The 18,101-nt window shown below is 32.4% G+C and overlaps 1 protein-coding gene across 1 annotated transcript; it reads right to left on the reverse strand.

Annotated features, from left to right (window-relative positions):
- Positions 1 to 12,350: 12,350 nt before the first annotated feature.
- LOC145627147 (putative E3 ubiquitin-protein ligase ZFP1) lies at positions 12,351 to 16,716 on the reverse strand. Its single transcript, XM_081679537.1, has 7 exons — positions 16,572 to 16,716; positions 16,132 to 16,209; positions 14,333 to 15,193; positions 13,684 to 14,066; positions 13,260 to 13,370; positions 12,921 to 13,088; positions 12,351 to 12,771 (listed from the first exon to the last, which is right to left on the reverse strand). Exons 3-7 carry the CDS (start codon positions 15,162 to 15,164, stop codon positions 12,631 to 12,633), a joined length of 1,635 nt encoding a protein of 544 aa, XP_081535663.1. The 5' UTR covers positions 15,165 to 15,193; positions 16,132 to 16,209; positions 16,572 to 16,716; the 3' UTR covers positions 12,351 to 12,630.
- Between the last annotated feature and the right edge of the window lie 1,385 nt (positions 16,717 to 18,101).

Genomic DNA, 18,101 nt, shown 5'->3' on the forward strand with positions numbered 1-18,101 from the left:
ACAATCCATTCTATTAATGAAGTATATAAACCATTTCAATAATTAAACTAAACAACTTTGGACTAGTATGGGTTTTAGAATGCATTCCTCTCTAGTATGAGATTCCATACCAATCCATTCCAAATTTATGAACAAAAAACTCCCTTAATTATTGATTTCTAAGTGATACACCTCAGGTTTAGACTTCTTAACTAACGCGGTTAAACTGCTAATTAAACGTTAATAAACCCCTAATACTTATGCTTAAGTTAAATAGAATATGAAAAAACTAATTAAATACCCCCTTTTAAAACCTTTCCCTCCAACTTTCCCCCCTCTTCTTTTAAAATCTACCCATTTTCCCACCAGAAACTATCTTTCTTCCCCCTTTTATATAACTACAACTGCCCTTGCTTCTCACCCATCCCTTTCATTTTCTGTTTTCTCTTGCTTAAATTCCATGACTTCTTTTTGCCGAGGGGGGTGTATTAAAGGGGTATGTTTTTAGACGCGCTTACTGCAACTGCATTCCTGCTAGGCTTATTGATTTTCGATTTTCTAACACAACTTCAAATACACGAAAGGATTATTACAAGTATATTCATTTGTGGTATGTATTTATGGGTTGTTGAAGACAAGATTATCAGAGAAACAGAGCTTAATTATGATAATCTTGATGAAATGTCATATGTGAAAGTCTTGAGAGAAGAGTTTGTTGATACATAGGAGCCAGAAGAATCTGCAAGTTACATGTACAAGGTTTTTAGGATTGATATTGTAATATGTCTGATATTAATGGTAGTTGCCCTAAAATAAGTGAGATATATTCTCCCTTTTAAAATCAATTTCAGTTGTCTCATGTTAATAAGTTTTAAGAGTGGATGGAGTAGCTTGTAAAACTGAATGAGTATTGAAATAATAAGAATAATGAGTATTGGTATATATTTAACTTACTATATACTCTCTCATAAATTTGCTAGAAATATGACACATGATATCCAATCAAAGCTAATTTTAGCATAAAAAAACTAACTGGTGTGTTAAAAACAAGTACCTTACAATCAAAGCTAAGTTTGGCATCAAAAACATATTGATGTGTTAAAAAGCAAGTACCTTACTTTCAAAAACCAAATTTTGCATATTAAACTAGCTTATTATCCAAAAAAACCAAATAAAAAACAAGCATTGACTATTCTCTTCACATTTGAGACTAGGACTAAGAATGATTGACTTTGCAGCTGTGAAGCATTGAAATTTGTTAGAGCTTCCGAGTTTTGGCCTTTTCCCTCCTCTTTGAGCAAGCTACTTTCCTTTCTTTTAAGTAGACTTCATCTTTTTCTTTTCAATAGGGTGCTTCTGCTTCCCTTTGCCTTTGTTGGTTGATGCTGAAGGCTTAGATGATTTTGATGTTGCTCTAGATGTCTTTGCTCCATTAGATTGGTCTCTAAATACTCTTAGATTCTACTCTTAGATTCTTGATTACATCAGGCTCATCACTTGCTCTCAGCACTTTTCCAGTTAGACCCCTTTTGCATGTTCGAGAATTATGTCCAAAACATCCACAATTTTTGTTGACTGTCCTTGACCTTTGTCCTGGTTACTCCTCTCTTTCTATTCCTACTAGGCCTACCTATCCCTCTTTTCATCTTAGGACGCAATACAGGCTGAAGGGAGTCATCTTTTAGCCACTGATCTGTATAAAGAACGGGGTTGACATTTTCATTGTAAGTCTGCCTATAAGTCTTTACAGAATACCAAGAACTCACATAGTCATGGGGGTCTAATTTGCATCTATTAGATCTTTAATTGCATGCCTGCACAGTATTCTTGATAGTTGCCAAGTCCTACAAGAACAGATCTTGTTGTTAATTCTCAAAGGGAACCGAGACTTCCCTTCATGGATCTCATATTCTCCTGGTTTTGACTTGAAAGCCTTATTGGTTGAGCTTGCCTAGCCTTGCCAATTTCCTTAACCATCTTTGCAATTTTAGGGTATATATCATGCCTAGCTGAAATCCTAACCATGTATACTATTCTAATCCCTACAATTAGATAATAATGCATTATAATAAATTATCTTTGTGAGGTAGTTAAAATGACAAATATATAAAATTCATAGCTCCAAACTATGTTAAAACAAGCCTACACCTGTCAACACCTAGAGTGGAGTTAAAGCTTTCCATAAAGTTTAAAGTGTTTGCATCATTTCAAACATTTGGATCAAATGTGTACTTGCTCCACTGGGCTTCATCACCCAAATATGAAACCATTTCATCACCTCTTCCCCTCCTTATTAGCGGATTAGGCCCCATTCTTTAGAGCTGCTCTGCTCTGCTCTGCTTTGCTCTGTTTAAATCAAATCTACTCTACTCTGCTCTGTTGTGCTCGGCTCTTCTGCTTAATTTTCAAATAATAATTAATCATAACAACAATAATAATTAATATTCAATAATAATAATTAATATTGTATGATGATAATAATTTATTATTTTGAATAATTATAATAATTAATATTTATTAATCATAATAATAATTATTAATAATTATTATCAATAATAATATTTAATAATTCAAACTATTAAGAATTAATATTTAATAATATTATTAATTAATAATTTCTAATAATTATAACAATTTTTTTGAATAAAATAAATAATAATAATAATAATAATAATAATAATAATAATAATAATAATAATAATAATAATAATAATAATAATAATAATAACAACAACAACAACAACAATTAATAACATTTTCTTTTATAAAAATTTGATATTAGAATCACAATGTGTAGAAACATTTTATGTGGGTATTGATTGTTAGTTGACTTAGTTCATTGAGTTGAATTATTTTTCAAATCTTTCCATACATTTTAAGAATTAAAAAAAAAAAGAGGTTGTTTTCAAGTAGCACTTTGTATATTATTATTATTATTATTATTATTATTATTATTATTATTATTATTATTATTAGGGTTAAAAATATATTATTAAGACAAATTTATAAGTAAAATCATTAATACTCATTAAATAATTTTATTTTAAATTTTTTGTGAAATTAATATAAGTAACTGTTGCCTTTTATCTTTCTACTATTAACATATGTTAAATATGGTACACATAGTAGTAGTAGTAGTAGTAGTAGTAGTAGTAGTAGTAGTAGTAGTAGTAGTAGTAGTAGTAGTAGTAATACTAATAATACTAATAATACTAATAATAGTATTAACATTAATAATAATAACATTAAGGGAAATTCTCTTAATAATAATAATAATAATAATAATAATAATAATAATAATAATAATAATAATAATAATAATAATAATAATAATAATAATAATAATAATAATAATAATAATAGTAATAGTAATAATAATAGTAATAATAATAGTAATAATACTAATAATACTAATAATAGTAATAACAACAACAACAACAACAACAACAACAACAACAACAACAACATTAATAATCATAACATTAAGGGAAATTCTCTTTGGTGAACTCCAACTTTTTCATTTTCTAAGTGGTAAACGTTCTTAAATTTTATTATCAATGGTAAACCTAAATTATTGATTACCATTGATAAGTGTTATTTCCCTAACTATAGTTAGTTTTTTATATTTTAAATTATATTGAAATTATAAATAAAAAAAATAATAAAAAAAAAAAACCTCCCCTAACCCACTGCCCAGCTCCCTCCCGTAGGCCGGAAGCCGACGAACTTCCTCCCCTAGCGCCGGCAACCCCTACCTCCTCCCTCTCCTCCACCTATGACACCTCCACTCTCCCCTAAAACCCAAACCCATTTCCCCGACATGAACCATCAACTTCCTCAAAAACCACTCCCCTCCCCACCGCCGGTGTCCAAACTCTCAACCCCGCACTGGCGAACCCAAACCGCCCATCCCCCTACCATCTCCACCCTTTGAAACACCACGTCGAACCCCAAAATTAAAAGCCCTAAAATCTATATTTAGGGTTTTGATTTTGGGGTTTTAGGATTTCAGGGTGGTGATTTTTTGCTATGGTGGGCGGCGACAACGTGGGGGAAGGGACTTGGGCTGCCGACGAAGGGGTTTCGGGTCAGGCGTCGGTGGTGGCGGGGAGGCTAGGTGGGTGTTGTAGGGAGGTTGTTGGGCTAAGGTGGCTAATTAGTGGGGGGTTAGAGGTGGTGGTTAGGGAGATGTCGGGATTGGTCAGGGGTTTCGAGTCAGGCGTCGCCGGCGCCGGGGGTTTGGTAGAGGTGCCGGCCGCCGGCAGGGGGAGAGGGAGGCTTAGCAGTGGGTGGGGGAAGGGGTGGTTGATTTTTTTAATTTTAGTATAATTATTAAAAAAATAATTAAAAACCTAACTATAGTTAAATATTATTGTTTGTTTCAAAAAAAAAATATTATTGTTAAAAAAAAAAAAAACAACCTAACTATAGTTAAGTTTTTAATAAAATATAATAATTAATGTCATAAGTAATAAGTATAAAAGTTTATGAGTACCAAAGATAATTTTATAAAACTTTGTTCACCACTTAGAAAATTAAAAAGTTGAAGTTTACCAAAGAGAATTTTTCTAACATTAATAATAGTATTAATAATAATATTGAAATCTACTCTGCTGGGCTCGGCTCTGCTCTGCTATTATGAAATCTGCTCTGCTCTACTGACCCCTGCTCTGCCCAGAAGCTCAAAAGAATAGGGCCTAAGGATTTTACGGGTCCTGGGTCACCGTCACTCATCAATCACATACCCATTGATTTAGGAGGTGGAATTTTTGGAGGTTGTGATAGAGGACGAGGATGCATTTTCTGACTAAAGAAACTTGTTATCACACGTTTTTTCCTTCTTCATTATAAAACTTAAGTCACAATTTCAATTAGATTAAACAGTTCAATATTATTGTCCAAAATACTCAAGTAAATTATAAAAACATAATTTTTTTAAAACCCGAACATAAAATTTTATTTTGACATAAACCAAAGTTGAAATTTATTAATAAAAAAAAATTAAATAATTACAAACACTATTTCTAACGGAAAAAAAAAATTGCCCGAAATAATCCCACCTTTGGGGCATTAGCCTAAAATAATCCCACCTTTGAATTATTTTTAAATAATCCTACCTTTATACCTAATCTGTTCAAAATGGTCCGAGTGACCATTAATCTGTTGAAGAGGTAATTTTTTATTTATTAAGTTTATTTACACGTATCACAACGTTATTTGTCTTAAATTTAAAAAAATATAAATAAATAAATCAAATAGAAAAAATAGAAAAAATAAATAAATAAAAAAAAACACCACCACCTTAGCCACCACCACTTTAGCCACCACCATCCCCACCACCACCCAAATCCAGACCCTAAAACCACCACCCCACCCAAACCCGAAACCAACAGCACCAAACCAGACCCTAGGAACCATCAGCACCGAACCAGAGCCCAGCCAACCCAGGATCCACCGCCACCAAACCAAACCCCAGGAACTTCAACTATTTCTTTCTCCTCCAAATGCTGGAAAAGAGACGGGGGACAAGGAGGGGCTGGGATCGGGACAGGAAAGGGGTTTTCGAGGATAAACATCACCAGGAACTTCAAATATTTCTCTCTCCTTCAAATGCTTGTGTGGTTGATCGATGGAAAATACAGTTTAAGAAGAGTTCTATATGTGTTAAAATTGGTGAACTAACCTCATTTTTTTATGAACCATAAATCTACTGGTCAAGTTTTCAAAAGAAATTAGTTTGTTATACTTAGACTAATCATTTTGTTTATTTAATTAAACTACTTTATTAATAATGAACTTTATTTTCCAAAACTTATATTAGTATTTTTCTTTCGAACTAGAGATCCATGATAAATAAAAAATATATATAATTTTCACATTTTATATGTACGATTGCACTACATTAGTATTTAGAGATGTGTAGATTATTATTAATGGCAACTTCTAATCTTTAATTGTGAAGAAGAGTAAAATATCCATACATATAATTATATGGGTCAATAATGTGTAGGGAGTATATATGTAGTTTCACATAATTGTTAATTTATTAATAATATAAATAAAATTTGTTTTTTTTTTTTTAAATTTAAAACACTTATAAAAATGCTAGATTTGTTATTGTAAGAGGGTGTTATCCACTAATAATAATGAAATTTAGTAAAGTTTTTTTACGGAATTTTTAATAAAATTTAATATTGAATTAATTGCACTTTCAAATATTGAATTACATATAAATTGAAACAACCCTACTAACACAAGGTGCATAAAACGGGCTAACAAAAATACCTACGAACGGAATACATATATAACCAATTTTCTCGGTATCTCATATCCTTCTGATAATTGAACTTTTCTTGCAATCTCCAAGACGGGTATTGTAGACACCCATTTGTGTCTCCCCAAAACCAAACCCAGTGATGAGTACCTTTCGCGTCGAATCATAATCGAATGAAACGAAAGTGTGGAAAGGTCTAGTATTGCGGAAAGTTTTAATTTCTTTTCTTTTCTTTCTGTTTTTGAAAACTTATTTTAAGAAAACAACCAATCCAGTTTGGTTGGTCCATGATATGGGTCCAATAGTAGTGTAGGTGGATGGGGCTTGCAAAGACCTTTCCAACAATATATTATAAGCCCAATTCCGATGAATATTGAGGAAATTATGGCCAATTTACCAAACTGTGCCCGGTTTGAGCTTTATGTACGGCCCAATGATCTTGGGGAGGGCCTAATATGATTTATCATTCCTAATGCAATTAGGAATGGTTTTAGTCTTCTAGATTCTTCTAGAAGGTTCTTTTCATTCCTAATTCAATTAGCATTGATAAGTTGACTTTGTTGAATTTTCAGAGTTTTAATCAAAATCAAATAGCATTTTCGAAGGAATTATATTATTTTATCCTCCAGTACGGTAAACTTATCGGATTTTCGAAAACGCGTTAAAATCAAGCTTGGCGTCCAACCCCGGGCCTTGGCGCCTGGCGCTAGTGCTGGTGCCTAGCGCCAGCTAGCCAGGGTTGGCGCCAGCTCTGTTTCCTGAGCGTCAGACTCTGTTTTGTTAATTTATCTTTTTTGGCTGATTTTCTCTATAAATATCGTATTAAAAACTCCGTTTTGATTCATCATTGATCATCTACATCCATTCATTCACGAATTCTCCTCATTCACATGTTTTCCTCAACAATTAGTTTTAATTAGCATTCTTTCATTCATCTCCCTCATTCATCTTTCCTCTAAACTTTGGTTTTCAAATACAAAATTCCGCATTCGCAAGATCTAGAAACACCTAGCCATATTCGAAGTTGTCTTCGCCCTAGACGTGAAAGAAAGAGGTACGAGGCATCAAAGTAAGTGCTTTAATTGATTTATTGATATTATGGTGTAGAAATCATATTTACATTGTTATTATGATATTCCTAGTATCATGTCTAGGGTAATTTTAATATTAAATATGATTGTTACGATGCTTCCTATATTCTTCCTAATATTTATGATTGTTAGTATCATGTTAGGGTTAAAGACTTGATTTTTATTGCTTAGTGACATGCTAGGGTTTGTTATTAATCTTGTTAGTATCATGCCTAGGATCTTGCTATTATTATTATGCTTTAATATTAACATGAACATGATTATGATTATTTTATTTATGATGATTATTAATTATTATTAATAATTTATTTATTATGTTGCTTGACATTATTTATTGCTTGATTACACTTTATTGCATGTTTAAAGGGAATTGGTATTTGTAATCACGCTTAATAAGATAATTAATAATCTTGTTAGGGTTAATTGTGATTATATTTCAAGTGATCACCAATAATAGTTTATTTGTGCATTAATATTCAACCAACATAGATTAAACAGGTTTAGGGTTAACCTATTGATTGCATGTTAATCAGAAAGCGCACATGAATACGATCAGAATAAAGTAGAGGCCTATTATTAGGGCAGATTCAATCTCTTTTAGGTTGGATTTGTACCTTCATCCCCGAACCCTTATTTGGTTCATGACCTTATGGAGTTGACGATCTCTTGGATCGTTAAGGGGTGTAACCTTCACCTCGTGAACGGTTTACAAGTTCCTTAAAAACTTGTTGGCGACTCTTTTGCTCTATCTTCTTCCCTTTTGGACGCCACCGTACTTTAGTGTATGATCACAGTGGGATTCAAGCTAGTGGGATTTTAAAGGCTTAAAATTATTCCCTACAGGTATCGTATGCTTCAACTGTAAATATATATCCTTGAACTTAGTAGTGCAAACTTCAATATCAACGCAACTCCAATCAACTTGAAAATAAAATCACAATCCATAAAATCATGCATATATTTCACAATCCATTATCATCAAATCTTCCTCATTTGTAGGCAATTTCTTAACAATTTCCAAACTACCTTATTAGGCCAAATATAGTCATTACTCTCATCAAATATTTCCCTCACAATATTATCATGTCATTCAAACAAAATACATATGACTGCAAGTTATTTACCATCCAAATTTGCTTTTGATAGTTTGTACAGATACAAGTATGAAACATCCTTACCAAACACTTCTTCCTCATACAATCAAACACTATTATCATGACTTAACTAACAAATTTCGGGCAAAAAATCTTGATCATATTTAGATAAGATCGAATATTTCATTACATCGTGTATGTAAAGTAGATGAAGGGTGTTGCGTACTTGATCATATCATGAAGAAGAGGCGAAATTCTCCAATCCGAAGTTTGATATTCTTTGTTTACCATAACACCACAACATTATTTTAGTTGGAATTCAAGAGATTTTCTTTCCAAACCCATTACCCTAGACGCTTGCATTGTTTCAAATAAGTTGCACACGTAAATATTTAAATCTCTTTGAAATCACTTAATGTCATTATTAGCACCGTGCATGATTTTTCTCTTAAACGAATCTTGATACATGTCTTATGCAATTTCCAATAGCATCCCGAAGTTTAAGAGTATCAATTACAAAATTCTCGTAACAAGTTAAAATCTACATAAGAAAAATAATAATGTCTTGGAACAATTGGTAGCAATTATGCTCTAAAACTACCACAAGTTATTCCAACTTGGATAACTTAGTAACCAATTATTCTAAATCGGCTATGTTGAGATAAAAAAAAAAGTGTAAATTCTTGTAAAACAAATAAAAAATATCTTTTCACATTAATATTACATTTCCCACACAAAATTAACAAATGAGATTTGAGATTTTAATTTTATGTGTGTAAAAATATTAGGAACATTGATTTAGGATTTAAATTATATAAAATATATAAAAAAAATTATTTTTTCATATTAAAAATTTTAGTGCAATATCCGACAAAATATCATGTATATAGTTTACTTATTTATTTAAATTTAATCTCCAAACTAAATTTCAATGAATAAGGTTGCATTATAAGTTAAATAAAAATATTAATAATTATCAAAATAGTACATGGTGTAATTAAGAAAATTATCTTGTCATTAGATTTGTGTATTAAAAAATTGTGTATCGCACATACTTTCATCTAGTGATTAGTATATATAAAGCTAAACTTTCATCCAAACCATGAAACAACGATGAGTGACATTCCAACCTTTCACCAAGTGTCGTGCCACATAGAAGACATATAAGGATTATTTTGACATGTACGATTTTTTTGATAGATTTTTTAGGATAAATTTTTTTTATTTAAAAAGGTGGATAGATTTGAAAGGTATGAAGGTTAGATTAATAGATTTAAATGGCCATAGGTTAGATTATTCAAATCAATTTTTCCTTAAATATATAAAGCATGATCGCAAAAAAAAAAATGATGATATAAATTTAGATTAGGCGATTTTATTTTTAATTATTATGAATTTGTTAGGTGGACAATATTGACGTCAACATTGGATATGCATGTATTAGTAACAGTTAATATGTAGTTTTTAGGTTGCTCGTATTAGAGATCAGAAGACGCGTGATATTTGAAAGGTCAAGTGTGTGAAGGATATTAGCATGGCCAAAGAGTTCTTGTTGGAGACAAGGAGATAATTAAAGGAAAGATGGAGGTCTTACTTTGATAATCTATTCAATGGAGATCGAACTCAAGATATTGGAGATACAAATGTCCCTCATGATACGGTTAATCGGGAGTTTATGTGAATGATTCAAAAGGGAGAAGTCAAAATGACATTAAAAAAGACGGGATTGAAGAAAGCGGTTGGGTCTGATGACATTCTTATTGAGGTTTGGAGATGTTTGGGAAAAAGAGAAATTGAATGGTTGACAACTTTTTTCAACAAGATTTGAGGATGCAATAGTAAGATGCCTTTGGCCGGAGTGGAGGAGAATTGCTTTAATACTTTTGTATAAGAACAAAGGTGATGTTTAAGATTTTTCTAACTATCGAGGTATCAAACTAATGAGTGAGTCATACTATGAAACTTTGGGAGCGAGTGATAGAGCAAAGGTTAAGAAGAAGTGTGAAGATCTCAGAAAACAAATTTGGATTTATGCTTGGAAGATCGAATGTGGAGGCAATAAATCCTTATTATGAAACATCTAATGGAGATATATCGGGATAAGAAGGATTTACATATGGCTTTTATTGATTTGGAGAAGGCTTATGATAAGGAACCAAGGGAAATTCTTTGGCAGACTTTAACAAGGAAAGGCGTTTTGCGGAAATATATTGACATCATTAGGGACATGTATGAGGGAGCTAGCAGGACAAATGGGCGGACTACTACTGAGAAGACTAAAGAGTTCTCAATTACAATTGGAGTCCATCAAGGTTCTACACTTAGTCTTTTTCTTTTTTCTATAGTCATGGACAAATTGACGAGTTCAATTTAAGATCATATACCATGGTGTGTGCATGATGTTTGCTGACGATATTGTGTTGATTGATGAGACGAAAGAAGGTGTAGAAAGTAAGTTGGAATTGTGAAGATAGACTTTGGAGTCCCGCGGCTTAAACGTGAGTAGAAGTAAGATGTAGTATTTGGAATGTTAGTTTAGCGTTAAGGGAAACAATGAGGTAGGGGTGATCACCTTGGATGGGAAGATATCTGGGATCCATTATTCAAAGGATGGAGAATTGGGTGAAGATGTAGCTCATAGGATCAAAGTGGGTTGGTTGAAGTGGAAGAATGCGAGACGAAATTTTTATGTGATTCTAGTGTACCTCATAAATTAAAGGGGAACTTCTACAGAACTGCAATAAGGCCTGTTTTGTTATACGATACTGAATGTTGGGCCATAAAGCATTATTAGCATGTCGCGTGCATAAGATGAATGTGGCAGAAATACATATATTGCGATAGATGTATGACCATACAAGAAAGAAACGGTTGAGGAATGAGATAATGAGGAAGAAAGTAGAGGTTATATCGATTAAGTACTAGTTGAGGGAAAATCACTTAAGATGATTTGGTCATATAAGGAGGAGACCAAGTGATGCTCCGGTAAGGAGACTTGAAGATTTGCAAAGTGTTGGGATTGCGAGAGGTAGGAGAAAACCTAAGAAAACTTGGAAGAGGGTGATTGAGAATGACATGAGTGCTTTGGGAATTGAGAAAAATATGGTGTTGGATGGCGGTGTGAAGGGTAAAAGTTCACATTAGTGATGTGTTGTGATTAATTATATATTTATATTTATACTTTAATTTCTATATTTATATTCGTATCTAATTTTATTATTTTACCTTAATAATGTTTCATGAACTGTGTTGTTATTTTAGCTCAATACGAGTACGACATGTCAAATTAAATGAGTCAAAATATTGTTTTGGACGTTTTTTATCCTTAGCTAATTACACATTCCTCCTTTCTTCCTCATCTTTACTCTGAGTTCCTCGTGTTCGTTCTCGTTCTTGATTTCTATTCTCTCCTCCTTTTCAAATTTCATTTACTAGTATAATAAATTCTATCTCATCAATACATTGAAAATTTATGCGATTTATCATGTTTCTGTTATCGGCCTTTCTATTTTATTTTTTTTTATTCTTTTGTATTTGATTTTTGTTTCAATACTTAATCAAATTTGTTATTTTTGTTGATTTTATTTGTGAATTAGCTTTGAAATTAATGATAAGTGTTGATTCAAGGTAAAAATTGGATGTTTGTTTAGCTAATTATGTCTTTGATTTTGAATTTAAGCTTGGCTATAAGCGAGATCTGCGTTAATTTGGTGTACTAATTAACTTGAAATTTTGTAAAAATAAAAATTATACTTGAGTAATTAACTAATTACTTTTTAATTCATAGGAAATACAGTTTCTAAGTGTAAACTCCTTGACTTCACATGAATAGTAAATTCCCATTTGCAACCAAACCAGCACTAAGCTATAAAGCGATACCAACTTAAAAAGCACTAGATTAACAAAACATGATAAGAACAAAGTTAATGCTCGATTATTCACAAAAATACTAGATTAACAGGACCCAACTACAGGACCAAAGTTTACAAAGGTCTGTACAGTTCCGTGACATTCTGGAGGAAAGGACCACTGCATATAAGTTGGCGGCGATGGCCACACCTCTTATAACAAAGAAGTGCCCTGAATAAATGGTTTTTATACAAGTTCATCTCCAAAAGTATAATATGTACGAGTACGATAAAAGTTCTACATAGTTAAAGCAGTTGATAGGCAGGGAAGCTTTTTCAGTCCATCAAGAGCGATCCACAACCAAGGCAGCCGATTTACAAATCGGGCACACGTTCTTCAAGAGCAGCCACTTCTTCAAACAATCTACATGGTATTCATGTCCACACTCTAGGGTTCCCAGCTTCTGATTGTCTTCGTATTCATCCTGCAATGCCAACAACGACCATCATCATAATGTCTACAGAGCTTTTTTTCATTTAACAGGCTAAGGTTTCAATTAAAAAGTGCACCAAGCTTACTTTTGCACCCAGAACAGAACCATAAAACAAAACATTATACAGTAGTAATTTTTACCTGGCATATGATGCATGAGTCGTTCTTTTGATCACTGCATGGCAACTCCTCTAAATTGATAGTAGCTGCAGTAGACTTATATCTTCTAGTTTTCAGATTGCATCTAATGTCTTTCTCTGTCAACCCAGTATTTACTGTCCCAATACGTTCACTCAAAGCAAGAAGCTCCTGCAATAAAGAAAGCAAATATCATATCATATCACCATTACCAGGGTACATGTAAAGATGTAAGAATAATGTACATGTCAGATTGCACTCAGTAATTGATCTGCAAGAGAAGGTTTTATTTTCTAACACTATATATAAGATTCATAAATCAAGATCAGATTCATAACTCACCTCATAGGACATGTCATCAATATCCAAACGCATATCCCTATGATGATCAATAATGCTCTCGACATCGTAGTCTACTTCATAAAGGTCTGGGAAATCCAAAAGCGCAACTCTCTACAAGCAAGTAAGCAACGACGCAGTATATTAGCAGTCTATAAAAACAGGGGTTCCTCGTCTAAATTATATTGTGCATCATTTTAGTATTATCAGCAGTAAGCCTGCAACTCTAATGGCCCAAGTAACATCAAATCTCCTTTACTTGTTCATTCCCAGAACAATAAAGGAGTAATGATTTTCTAAGCAAAAGCAGATAACTTAAACAAGTGTCATGCATCATAATAGATATGCAATAATTAAGCAGATCAGATTATGTTATTCTAACCTATAGGCTAGAGATATAAATTAGAAGTTTAAAGAATGGACATACATCTACTGGAAGAGTCCTCAAACGAGGAAGATCACGTCGTCTGGAGGCTACATCAGGCACAAGGCTTCTTCCATGAGAACGATATATTCTAATGCCTGTTGGCCTATTTGCTGGCTCAGCACTTTCTTGGGATATATACGAAAGATCATGAATCATACCATCACTTGGTGGAACTCTACTTGGAACTGCCAGAAAAGGTGGATAACAGGCAACACCATACCCTCTCACGCCCTGAATATTCTGCGCTGGATGTAGATTGTGGTGTTGTTGAATAACAGGTGGCGCATGCAAGAAATTGGCAGAGCCATGGTTACTAGATCTTTCAGTGTTACCAGGTGGACAAGCATTTCCTAGCTCAGGGGAACCTCCATGAATATTGTTCCCTGGATAAATCATAAAAGGAAATCATTAATTAGCCATCAGCGTATACAACAATTCCTGAAGGAAAAAAAAAAAAAAAAAAATCACACTTCAAGCGTGTAACTTGAAAAAAATCATCAATCATGTGCACTTGTTTATGCATGTTACACGGGTCATTGTGCCAGCCTCTCTCTCCCTCTACCCCCCCCCCCTCTCTCTTTCCTCTTTGTGAGTTGTGTGCACGTAGGAGTCAGGATGAAATAGAAATCATCAGAGACAAATGCATTACCTTGATAATAAGGCAACATGGGAGGTCCACTCCATGGTAAACCCCCAGCATTGCTGATTGACTGTTGCTCCAACCATGAGCAGCTAGATGGCTGAAAAGATTGGCCTCCATAATTCCCTTGAACTATAAAATTATTATAGTTATGCAACATAGCAGAATCCATATGAGGCCCAACAGCACCAGATCTATGCCTAGCTCCTGAAACTGCTTCCATCATAGGATAAGAGCCATTGCCTCTGTAATCTGGCAAAGAAAGTGATGCTTCCGTAGAAGCAGACCCAGAATCATAATGACTGCTAGTCATAGGGGCAGCTGAAGAGCTACTAGGTCCTGCAGAAGCACCAAAATGCATAACATTCCCAGGAATTCCTTCGGAATTTTTCCCCTTACATAACTCTCTAACACTTTCTGCTGAGTAATTGATCCTCCCATGATCATTAAAGGGAACCACATTGCCTCCATAATTACTTGAAGATGGTAGTTGGTCAACAAATCCATGGTTTAGTGGAACTGGAAACACCCTCGATCCAGATGCAGGTTCCAAATGTCCATTATAGAAGTTAGGCTGATTTGTAGCAGGATGGTTAAGCTGATTATACTGTGTCATCCCATAAAAAGATTGCCTCCCAACAACATGCTCTGGTAAATGGTGGAGATCAAAGCTGTTCATACTTCCAGATGGAGGTAACACCTGATTTATATGTGACCGTGGAAAATTAGATGTGCTTCCCAGAAAAATGCAGGGCTCAGGATGAATTTGATTCTGGACTTGCTGGCCATTTGCTAAATCAAAAGCCCGATGGCTGCTACACAACAAATCTCTTTCGTTCATATTTATCAGATGAGAAGATGTTCTTATAACTGTAAAAGAGAAAAAATTCTATCAAAATTTGTAACTCAAGAATCAGCTAGATAAACAGAGAAATTAGACCAATTGGTATGATTGCTTATGCATGATTCCAACTTCTGACAGTAGTTTAAGCACAATCAAACACATGCTTAAAATAAAATGCTTCAACAATAGAAAGCTTGTGCATCAAATAAGAAGATGATACCTCCTAAAACTGTAAGAGAGAAAAATACTCTCAAAATTTGTAACTCAAGAATCAGCTAGACAACTCAAGAAATTAGACTAATACGTAAACAATAAATGCAAACAAATACGTAAAACAAAATGCTTCAGCAATAGAAAGCTTGTGCATCAAACATAGTAATGAAAACAACAAAATGTTATTATATTTTGATCTTTTCCAAATTTTTAGTGCTGATAATAAATAAAAACAACACACATAATAATTTATATTTCTATTATTACAACTAGAAAAAATGACCAACACAATTCACAGATGCATAACCTACAACATACCCCCAAATTTCATTAATTCAATTAAGGAAACTAAGACATCAACTCTAATATACTTGTAGATGAACTCACCCCCAGCCCAGCCCAGCCGACCCCGACCCTGACCTCACCCCCACCCCCACCTCCACCCCTCAACCTTAAAAAAATGCAGAGAAGAGAGAAGAAAAAGGTTAAGCTTCCAAAGGCATTATATGTTCCCAAATCTAAAAATTAGTTGATTTTGACAGCAAACTGTTCAACAGGAAAGTCACTAACTGCCATGAAACCCTCAATTGAGTTGCACAAAAACATCAGAACCATTAAAGAACAATGCCAACTAAGTATTCATCTTGAGTGAATTAGGAGTCTAACAGACTAGTGCCTAAACATGATATATACCAACTCAACAATTTATTAATGGATAGCTAGTCCATGCATTAAATAGGACAATTCATACCTTGAATAACATCAATAATCAAAATGGAAGTTAATGACTTCAATTTTGGCGGGCAATCGCAATCAGGAGACTAATTACCTGAAAAAATACACACACAAAATTAGGAGCAATACAACATTAAAACCAAAAAATACCCAGAAAAACTGAAGTTCATTAGTTTGAAACCGAATAAAAATTAACGGTAAAATTTACGGTAGTTGGGCCCAAATTTTGCTAGATATTAAATCAAAACCCTAATTTAAACAGCATAAAAATCCAATTTTTTTCGTCAAAAATCCCAGAAAAATCGATTACATTAATGGGGTAGAATCAATTAAAAAAAGACGAAGAACAACTAAATCGATGATCAAAAACTCAAATTGGGAAAATTCTGATCAAAAATTGGGGAAAATAAAATCGACCCATTATAGAATTGATGATTAATTAGAGAAATTGCTTACCAAATTAGAAAATTGATGGAGAATAAAATCTAGATCGATGAACAAATTTGCAGAAAAGGAGAGAGGAAAAGAAGAAAGGGAAGGCTAACAACGTCTGGGTTTCTATTTATCGTTGTTTTCCCCCAAATATTTATTTTTGCGGAAAATAGAGTTTGGTACTTTCTTTTATAATATAACCGTTTTTATTTGCCGGAATAAATTTGGTGCCTAATTATTTTTGGAAACTAAAAAAAAAATGACCGTTTGGATTATTCTTGAGGATCAAGGAATTTTTAGGCGGTTAATGTGGTAAAACTATCCCGTAATTTTTAAATATCATTGCAATAAATCCCATTTTAAATAAAAAAGAACAAAAATGGCCGATAATATTAAAGAGTGTGACCCTTCTTTTTCATGATATTTTAGAGTTGGTATTTCTTTTTCATGATATTTTAAGGTTTAGTCATAAGAGTATTTTCTCTAAAAAAAAAATTATTAGAAAATATGAAAAGAGCATGACACTAAGTTGATATATTAATGTTTTTTTTATTATTATTTATTTATTAATGTAAACTCGATTGTACTTTGTAATATCCAATTTTGATGTTTTTAACAATGATGTATTTATTCAACGATTTGATTAATTTTCTTTTCTTTTTCTTCAATATTTGTTCTTGGAAACAATCTTTACTTCTTTTGATTATGTAATGTGTTTAGCTTAGTTTTGTTGAAATTACTTTACCCTTTTGACTTGGTAACTCTTCTTCTTATACCCTTTAACATGATGTGCTATTAACTTATATGTGGTTGATCATAATGTGATGTGCTATTAACTTATATGTGGTTGATCATAATGTAGTGATGTTTCTTCGTCTTTATTTTAGCCACCAAAATAATATTTGGTCTTTTTTTAATAGTGTAAATAATTCAACATATCTTTTACTTATATAGACTTATCTTATTTTATTTGAATTCATTTAAACTTACCAAAATCTATTCGTGTCTACACTTATTTTTCAGAACTTATTAACTCTTATATAAACTTATTTAATTTCCTAAATAAGTAAAGATAAGGTAAATTGAACCGGACTTAGATTTTTAGCTATTTAAATTTTGACTTTCCTACAATATATTGAAGTTTTAAAATAATTTGCTTTTTATTTTTACTTTTGTTAATTATTTTCTCTTCACATTTGCTAATACATATTTTAACCATTAGTATTTTCATTACAGATTTGTTATAGCTAGAGGAGTGGGGGGCCTAGATTGTATCTCGGCGCCACTAATTTTTATAGGTTGTATGACTTTGTCTGTTTTTGAGAAATAATAATAATAATAATAATAATAATAATAATAATAATAATAATAATAATAATAATAATAATAATAATAATAATAATAATAATAATAATAATAATAATAATAATAATATTTTAATAATTATATGTAGTTAGTTAATTATGAGTTTATGACATACTTTGTGTATTTTAGAAAATAAATACAAAGAGACTATATTGAACTATAAGCTTTTATTAGTTATAATTATTTATT

Source organism: Chenopodium album, chromosome 4, assembly GCF_948465745.1.
Source record: "Chenopodium album chromosome 4, dcCheAlbu1.1, whole genome shotgun sequence".
NCBI classification, from domain to species: domain Eukaryota; kingdom Viridiplantae; phylum Streptophyta; class Magnoliopsida; order Caryophyllales; family Amaranthaceae; genus Chenopodium; species Chenopodium album.

Coding starts and splice junctions, on each gene's coding strand:
- LOC145627147 (XM_081679537.1), bottom strand. CDS start 15,164: ATGAACGAAAGAGATTTGTTGTGTAGCAGCCATCGGGCTTTTGATTTA. Junction 14,067..14,332: donor CATGTTGCCTTATTATCAAG/GTAATGCATTTG, acceptor TGATTTATCCAG/GGAACAATATTCATGGAGGT. Junction 12,772..12,920: donor ACTCATGCATCATATGCCAG/GTAAAAATTACT, acceptor TTGGCATTGCAG/GATGAATACGAAGACAATCA.